At 36.6% G+C, this 9,525-nt stretch overlaps 1 protein-coding gene across 1 annotated transcript; it reads left to right on the top strand.

The window, feature by feature from the left end:
* The first annotated feature begins 4,774 nt into the window (after nt 1-4,774).
* On the top strand, nt 4,775-6,759 carry LOC145041836 (beta-hexosaminidase 2-like). Its single transcript, XM_078990043.1, has 2 exons — nt 4,775-5,611; nt 5,710-6,759. The coding sequence occupies exons 1-2, from the start codon at nt 4,831-4,833 to the stop codon at nt 6,657-6,659; spliced, it is 1,731 nt and encodes a 576-aa protein (XP_078846169.1). The 5' UTR covers nt 4,775-4,830; the 3' UTR covers nt 6,660-6,759.
* Nucleotides 6,760-9,525: the final 2,766 nt, after the last annotated feature.

Genomic DNA, 9,525 nt, shown 5'->3' with positions numbered 1-9,525 from the left:
ATGCTAGTTGCTGATATGCTAGTCTGGTAAATCTGTAGGGCTACCTGTGTTTCTATCTGCATGATTATCTGTATATGTTTGTTATCTGTTATATGTTGACATATTATATTGGGTTGAGGTTGTACTGTTTCTTGTTATAGCTAACAAACCCTAGAGCATTACAACTATGAGCTGAGGGTCAGGTGGGGCATGACAGACTCATACTGAGGGCTCATATGCATTCCAGGTACGAGTAGAGGACCGGTGGTATGCTAGACTCATACTGAGGGCTTGAGGATATTTCATTCTGATGACTGATTGGGCCAGGGAGCAAGCCAGACATAAGTTGTGGGCCCCAAAGGCAAGCCAGACTTATGTTATTAGCTTAAGAGCAAGCCATATATGAGCTTTGGGCCCGATAGTCAAGCCCCACTCATACTATGGGCTCAGGGTTAATCCAGTCTTTTAGTTGTGGACCCAGTACATGTTATTTGTTTGTGTGTTGATATTTTCGGGGAACTCATTAAGCTTCGTGCTTACAGTTTTAGTTTATGGTTTCAAGTTCTTTCAGAGGACCGTGGTGAGACGAAAGTGTGACCGTACACATCCTTGGTTTTACTAGTGATTGGATCTTAAGAGACTCTGATTTTAAATCATGTTTTGGAAACAATGGTTTTGTAAACGTTTTTATTAGTAAATGAGTTGTTTTGAAAAATTTAAATTAGTCGTGATTTTTTATAGATGTTACAACGAACTAAACAGGGCGGAGCCAGGATCTTAGAATAAAGGGGGCTTGACTTATAATAAGATGTTAAAGTGTATTTTTATATCAATAAGATGTTGAAGTGTATTATATCTTAATAACTTAATGAAGATCATGATTTCTTAAAGCACATGCTCGAAACATGAGCCATTTAATAGCCTCAACATAGGCTTTACTTTGTAATAATTAATAAGAGTTTACCTCTCTTAAAATCGAAAATTCTTTTTTTTTTTCAAGTTCAATATTAGTTGGTTCTTCGATATTACTATTCATTTCATGTTATGGTGTGTATTATGAACATCTTCCATATTATTATTACTAATAATATGCAATTATAGGTCATAAATATCTTATTTTCATTTGAAAAAAAATGAATTAATGGTTTTTTTTTTCATATTTTACATACTCTATTTTATCATTTACCCTAAGATTATAAGAAATTAATAATAATACATCATTTACAAATTATATTGCTAAAGAAAATAACTGCAACTTATAGAATACTTAAGTGTGCAATAATTAATAAGAATTTAAATGAGTGTTATTGAAATTGATGTTTGTAAAGTAGAGGGTAAAAATGACACTCTTTGTGTCTACCATGAATATTATAAAAAAAGATTATGTTTGTGTGATTGCCTAATTTCTTGAAGCATCTGACAAATTAAACAATTGGGCCATCGGGTGGTAGGTGGGCTACATAATGAAAAGATAAAATTGCAAGAATGGTCCTTATGGTATGTCAAAACTAACAACTTTGGTTCAAAATAGGTTTGGCTTGCAAGGATGGTCCAATAGTTTCATTTTGTTACAAATTTAGTCCAAAAATTTTAAAACTTTTTATAATGACATATTTGCCCTTGGTATTTTTCATTTTTCATTTTTTTTATTACAGCAATATATATATATATATATATATATATATATATATATATATATATATATATATATATCATACAATCTCCCTTTCCTCGACCTCCTTTTCATCTCCAACTCGTTTATCTCCCTCGTTTCTCACTTCTCCGGCGAAGAGAGCCGCCACAGTTGACTGTGGCAGCTTCTCCGCCTCCCCCAGTCGTGACCCACGAACATCCAACATCCCAAATCCAAATCCACAATGGGTGTTTTTTGTTCTTGAGTTTGGATCTGAAATAAAACCCAAATCCAAAAGTTGAAGGTGAAGGGTAGATCTGAAATAAGGGTGGATCTGAAACAAAATCCACACACAAAACCTTACCTGAAACAAAAACCCACCATTGATTCGAAGAGAAACGAAAACCCACCATTGATTTTGGATCTGAAATAAATCACTACACTTGTTTCCTCCTGTTTTTCTTTCCACTCGGCGAGAATGAAGAGAAAGGAAGCTGGTGGTCGGACGGAGTGGCAACATTTGGTGGCCGGAACTCACAACAACAACGGTGGCAGCAAGCTGTTTGGGTGACAGAGCGACGAGAGGAGCTGGGTTTCCTCCTTAGCGGTGCGGTATGACTGGAGAGAGGTAGCGAAGGTGGAGAGGTCATGTACGGTGGTGAGAGGTGGCGTTGAGTGAATAGGATGGGCGGAACAAGGTTGGCAGTCGACGAGCTCACATCTGTCTCCTTCTCTTGTCATCGTTGCAGATTCAAATGGGGGTGGGGGGGGGGTATGGATGGAGAAATTCGGGAAAGGCAGTGATTAACGGTGGCAGTCAACAACTACCTTCCCCCTGTCGTCGACTGTGGTGGCTCGGACTGGATATGGTGGAACATCGGTAAGTTGGTGGTGATGTTGGCATACAACTGAAGTGAAGTTTATGGTGGTCGTGGTGGTGCTGTGACACAGGTGAAGAGGTGGTGGATGTTCACGGTGGTCACCACAGAAACACCACTGGTGTCAAAACCACTGGTGTTCCATTCTTTGTTTATGAAACAGGGATGGAAGGAAGAAAGAAGATGAATCAAAAGAGAGGGAGTTGTGTGTGTGTGTGTGTGTGAGAGAGAGAGAGAGAGAGAGAGAGATTTTATTTTTGTTTTATTTTTTAATTGTTTTTTAATTCTTGTAATAAAAGAAAATTGAAAAATAAAATAATAAGGGGCAAATCCATCATTATAAAAAAGTTCATAAGAAATTAGATTAAACTTGCAATAAAACGAAAGTATTGGACCATCTTTGCAAGCCAAACCCATTTTGGACCAAAGTTGTTAATTTTAACATATCATATGGACCATTCTTGCAACTTGTCTAATGAAAATACATGGCCTTAAGCGATGAAATTCAATGCTATGAAAAATAACCAATTTTTTGGTTAATCAAATAAAAAATGTTTGGGGAGGCAAAGCACCTGCTGGCCTCCCTATTGCCTCCGCCCTTGGAACTAAATACTAATTTTCGGAAATAATTAAATACATGACTATTGTTTTAATTGCCCTTATCAGCATTAGGATTTGAAAACTCGACAAGGGAACGAATCAAACTTAGTAATTGATAAATAACAACTAATATACATGCACTTTTAGTAATCAAACATATGTGTAACTGAGTCAAAGTAAAAGTACATTTAGTTATGTGCTTCCTAATTATTTTTCATTATTTGACTATTTGTTTGTTTCTTAGTATTTTTTTAGTTTAAACGAATCCACCCTCTTTGTTTTGATGTCTTTAATTTAACTAGTCATCTGAGATTCTAAATCAATTCACCTTGTTCCTATTGAGTTTGACATTCAGTATCACCAATACTATGATACGATTTGGTACATTTACTCAACTATATAATTGTTCCGAGCTCTTATAAAATAGGTTTTATAAATTTAAAATCTAGTTTTTAGACTGATTTATACACACCATAACTTGAGAAATGAGACAAAAGGCTCAACGTGATGCATGCACCAAATGCCTCGACCTAAAGGCTAAAGCTTGACACATATAATGACTAGAAACATGTCTTCAAGCGGATTCATAAAAAATTACTACTGGGGTCCAAGATAAAGATTAAACATATTCCTTATTTTCTTTTTAATGTAAATTTGGGGTTAAGATCACAATCAAGTAAAATATGTCATTAAGAATCTCACCAACACTCATGAATTTTGGAGCCATTATATTTATATTCTCAAAATACAAGATTATTATTTATTTAGCTTGTTAAGAAAGGGTCCTAGGAATATTCAAAGTTTACATTCGGTTCCTTTATCTTTTAATACAGTAAAATATGCCCCCCAAAAGTTAATAAAATAATGGAAATACGGCCGACTTAACACTTCAAGAAAACCAACGCACTTCACGGCTCGCCGGCACTAGTCGCCGATTAACTATTAATACATGTTCTTTATGCATATTTGACTTATGTCTACTTCAATAAAATTAAATTAAACAGATATTACATATTCAAAGTGAAGTAAAAAAATTAATTTAATGTATGTTTGTTGATCAAAAAACAATATTTATTTTAACTTTTATCATTATCATCTATATTTTTGGGATGAACCGGTACAGTGAAAATTCCAAAGCAAATTTATTTCTTTGTCTATATTTAAATTAGTGACTCATTTCTTGTATACAAATAATATTCAAAGTGAATTTAATTTGTATTTTCATCACATATGTTATACAAATAAAAGCCAACATGAGAGACTCTATAACATACATGGTGAAAATACAAATTAATTTGGATAAGAAATTTGTATAACATAATAACATTATTTATCTCAATTATTAAAAAATGTTAAATGTTAATTTAAACATCATGATCATTTCATACGGCTTAACACAAATATAGTAAATCATTCATGAAATCATACCATATTTAGAAATATACTTTAAAATACTATCAATCCATATGAAATCATATACCATACATGACACTTTACTACCGACTGATTATGGTTTAAAAAACTACACGATTATTTTATTTATATCATTATATGAACTAAACACAAAACACCAAATGGAAGAAACAAAATGAGAAAAAAGATATCGAAAAGTTCAAACAAATGAAATATCCTTCGTTCCATTGACTTTTTATATTTTCAAAAAACTATATAAACTTATCCTCTCCATTCTTCTATTCACCACTCATCACTCATCACACACTTTACTTTCCATAACAAAAAATGAATACCAATAATTATTCCACTATTTTAAAGTTACTATTATTATTTCTCACTTTGGTTCCTTCAACCTCAGCCGTTGGATCTCCGATCAACATATGGCCCAAACCAAGATCCTTCATCTGGACCACCCCACAGGCAATCCCTTTCTCCCCATCATTCGTCATTACTTCTCCGCCGCACCCCTACTTAACACCGGCGGTTAACCGTTACCTCAGCCAAATCCAAACCGCTAACTACAACCCCTTACTTGCTCCGGCGATCAACTTCACCGCCTCCCTGCCGTTACAAACCTTAACAATCACCATATCAGATCTCAAAGCAACGCTCTCCCATGGCGTCAATGAATCCTACACTCTCACCATCCCGTCCAAAAGTACCTCCGCTACTCTCACGGCGGCGACGCCTTGGGGAGCTATGAGAGGACTGGAGAGCTTCTCGCAACTAGTATGGGGAAGCCCTGCTCGAGTGGCAGCCGGATTGGTGATCTCGGATTGGCCTATCTTCGAACACAGAGGGATTCTACTGGATACTTCAAGGAATTACTATGGTGTTGAGGATCTTTTGAGGTTGATTGAAGGTATGAGTGCCAATAAACTCAACGTGTTCCATTGGCACATAACAGATTCACATTCGTTTCCATTGGTTCTGAAATCGGAACCAGCGCTTGCCGGAAATGGCTCGTATGGATCGGATATGCAGTATTCGACGGGAGATGTGAAGCGGATTGTACAATTCGGGTTGGAACACGGCGTTCGAGTGATTCCGGAGATCGATATGCCTGGTAAGTCTCAATTTTATCAGTGTGTGCACGTTTTCCGGCGATTCGTAATTCCCGATCGACTGATGTTATCAATGGCTCCTTTTCTTATCGTTCTGCAGGGCACACGGGGTCATGGGCGGATGCTTATCCGGAGATTGTAGCTTGTGCCAACATGTTTTGGATGCCGGCGGGGGCCTCGTGGAAAGACCGGCTGGCAGCAGAGCCAGGAACCGGCCACTTGAATCCTTTAATTCCGAAAACCTACGACGTCGTGAAAAACGTTTTCACAGAACTGACTACACTATTTCCAGATACATTTTTCCACGGCGGAGCCGATGAGGTCGTTCCCGGATGTTGGAAAGCCGACCCTACAATCCAAAAGTATCTTGCTAACAACGGCACTCTCAGTCAAGTCCTCGAAATTTTCATCAACTCCACCTACCCTTACATTTTGTCGCTCAATCGCACCGCTGTCTACTGGGAGGACGTTATTCTTGACGGTGAAATCAAGGTAAATCCTTCGATTCTCCCACCGGAAACCACCATTATGCAGACATGGAACGGCGGCCCCAACAACACGAAACGGTTGGTGTCGGCGGGTTACCGGACAATCGTGTCGTCGGCGGATTACTATTACTTGGACTGCGGGCATGGCGATTTCACCGGGAATAACAGTATATACGATCAACCCCCAGGTACTGAACAGGGAAACGGCGGATCATGGTGTGGACCTTTCAAGACATGGCAGTTGATATACAACTATGATATAACATACGGGCTGACGGAGGCGGAGGCGAAGTTGGTTTTGGGTGGGGAGGTGGCTTTGTGGTCGGAGCAGGCGGATGCGACGGTTCTTGATTCAAGGATTTGGCCAAGGTCGTCGGCAATGGCGGAGGTGTTGTGGTCCGGCAACCGGGATGAGGCCGGGATGAAGAGATCCGGGGAGGCGACGGATAGGTTGAATGAGTGGATAAATAGAATGGTGAAGAGAGGGGTGAAGGCTGAACCGATTCAACCGCTTTGGTGCATTAGAAATCCTGGCATGTGTAATAACGCTATGACTGCTTGATTTTTTATTTTTGCAAAATAACATGTCCTTTTTAAGTTGTATTTTCGTATCATACTATTGAAAAAAGTCTAACAAAAAATGAGTGATTAAGTTCTTTTTATTAACATTACCTTGTAACCACGTTTCAGTTCTGCATCAAGAATTTAATGGAAAAAAGATTTGGTTTCGTTTAAACATCCACGAAAGTTGTATGCATGAAAACCTTTTAATAAGCCATATACTTCACTATGTCTGGAAACCACGTTAAAAATGAAAAATAATATTGAAAACTTAAAATAATATAAAACAATTTTATAATCAATATATTATGTTAAATACAAAAATAAGAGACATGTTTTCTATTTATTTGTTTATTATAACATTCTAATTTTATATTTTCTATTTCAATAATGTAATTTAAAAAAATGTTTTAACAAAGTATGTTTTCACAAATAAAAAAACAATACATTACGTTTCTCTATTAACTTTAAAACATTTCACAGCAAATTCTATTATATTTTTTTATAGTAGAATTTTTTACTCCTTTTGATTCATAAGAGATCATTATATTTTTCTGTTTAGCATGTTCTTAGCAAATCAGAATTTTATAATTTTGTTATATAAGTTTGTAAAATCAATAATCATATTTAGTTAATAAAAGTAATATTTTGGTTTAGATCCAGGTATTCTTATCTGTGATACATTTTAACATATTGGTTTCGATTTTTTAAGAAATAAAATATTTTAAAGAGATAATAGAAGAATAAAAGTCACGGGGATTAATTTCGTTTAGGGTTTATATTTTAGAGTTTGGTGTTTGGATATGATGTTTATGGATTAAAGTTTAAAGTTTATGGTTTGACGTTTAGGGTCGGTTTAAGGTGGAAACATTATATAGATACTTGTTTTTAAATTGAAAATAGAGTAAATTACATTAATGGTCTCTATAGTTTTAGGTAATTTTGCGCGTTTGATCTCTAATTTATTTTTTTAACTCGAAGGTCCCTACTGTTTGTTTTTTGTTACGCGTTTGGTCCCTACTGTTTGTTTTTTGTTGCACAATTGGTCCATACTTTTTGTTTTTGTTACACGCTTGGTCCTTGTCTTACCTAAAAACTATTATTTAAAAAGGGAAAATTGTGGGGTAGGTAAGGTAAAGTGAGGGGGTGGGGGTGGGTGTGTTTATTTAAATAAATTAAAAAAAATCAATAGAAAAATAGTCTTTTTAGGTAAAAAAAATAATCAAGCTTGTAACAAAAACAAACAGTAGGGACCTTCCGAGTTAAAAAATATATATATGTTAGGCACCAAACGTGCAAATTATCCTAAACCATAGGGACCATTCATGTAATTTACTCATAAAAGTTTTCAAAAAAATGACAAAATTGCAAAAATGATCCCTATGGTATGCAAACTTTTGGGGTTTTAGTCCAAACCCCGAGTTTTTTTGGATCCATGGTCCTTTTGGAGTGGTTTTTATGTGGAATTGGTCCCTAGACTTAACTCCCGTTAAAAAGGATCTATTAACCCCCTCATGTGCCTCACATGTGAAGGTAAATCCTTCATTTCAAATGTAAGGGACCATTTTTGCATAAACCTTTTTTTGGCTTAATTCCTTTTAAAGATCCCCACCGTTGCATGAATACGTAATTCATTGCCTGGACTCGTAATTCATCGCATGAATACGTAGTCACAACATTGTCTGGACTCGTAATTCATTGTAAGGGTTAGAGTATCATCGCATGAATACGTAGTTACAACATCTCTTGAACTCGTAATTCATCACCTACATGTTATGAGCCTGCTGGTGTTTCCACGAGGTCATCTAGAATAGGCCGTGGTCGCCATCTATACTCTGGTAGATGTCTACATTGCCAAATTGCCACATCGTTGGTCAAGGATATGGTATCTCCTCTCATCTCACATCACCTATTTATCATCACCTATCTATCATCACCTAATTATCATTACCTTTCTATCATCACCTATCTCTCATCACCTAATTATCATCACCTATTTCTCATCACCTAATTATCATCACACCTCATCTAATTCATCTACCCATGTTCTACCCAACATACTTGTAGATATAAAATACATGTACAGATTTACTCATTTAACACCTATATAAAACATCCATTCCACACTCATCTCATAACTCCTTCGTTTGACGTCCGTTTTCGTCTGTCTTTCCATCGTTGCACTACTATCGATGAGATCTTCAATTCATATTTAGATTGTTTCGGCTAAATATCGCTCTAACGTAAATTCACTATTTACGTCGCGCTGTATTATGCCAGTTCTTTCGCGAAACTTCGACAGGTCATAACTTCTTCGTTATAACTCGGATTTTGGCATTCTTTATATGTACGGAATCCTTGTAACATATACTATAACTTAGTTAAGATTAATCCTTATAAATAATCTTCCATCAAAAAGTCATTTTTGATGCTTATCGTCTCTAAATTGACTAGTCAGGATCTACGGGCATTACAGCATGACGCAGAAGGGATTTAGGCTTGAATAGCCCTAATTTATGAGTTCTTGGGAGTCTGGTGGTCGGACCAAGGGCGAGACCGGGGTCTCCTCAATGATCGGTAATCATTATATTCTGAGTAAGGTATGGACATCGCAATCCGGAGAATTTGGTCAAGTGAAGTGCGCGTGGGTTGCGGGTTATGGGTCACGAGTTGAATGTTCGTTGGGACGAGTGGTTTCAATTTTGTGCCAGACCAGACTCTCGAGTCGAGTTTGATTCTAGCGGTGTATTTATAAGGTGGAATGAGGTGCTGGAATCAGAGATGGATTCCATATTGGGAGTATTGATTATCTTCAGATGCCTTAGACCTATGTAGGTCATTACTCGGGTACGGGAAGTACCGCGAGA

This window comes from Lactuca saligna, chromosome 4, assembly GCF_052625555.1.
Source record: "Lactuca saligna cultivar CGN05327 chromosome 4, ASM5262555v1, whole genome shotgun sequence".
NCBI classification, from domain to species: domain Eukaryota; kingdom Viridiplantae; phylum Streptophyta; class Magnoliopsida; order Asterales; family Asteraceae; genus Lactuca; species Lactuca saligna.
This window is presented reverse-complemented; position numbering and strand designations above follow the sequence as displayed.

Excerpts from the sequence above, each read along its gene's own strand:
- LOC145041836 (XM_078990043.1), top strand. The coding sequence starts at position 4,831 with ATGAATACCAATAATTATTCCACTATTTTAAAGTTACTATTATTATTT. Across the intron at positions 5,612-5,709 it reads TCCGGAGATCGATATGCCTG|GGCACACGGGGTCATGGGCG; the intron begins GTAAGTCTCAAT and ends ATCGTTCTGCAG.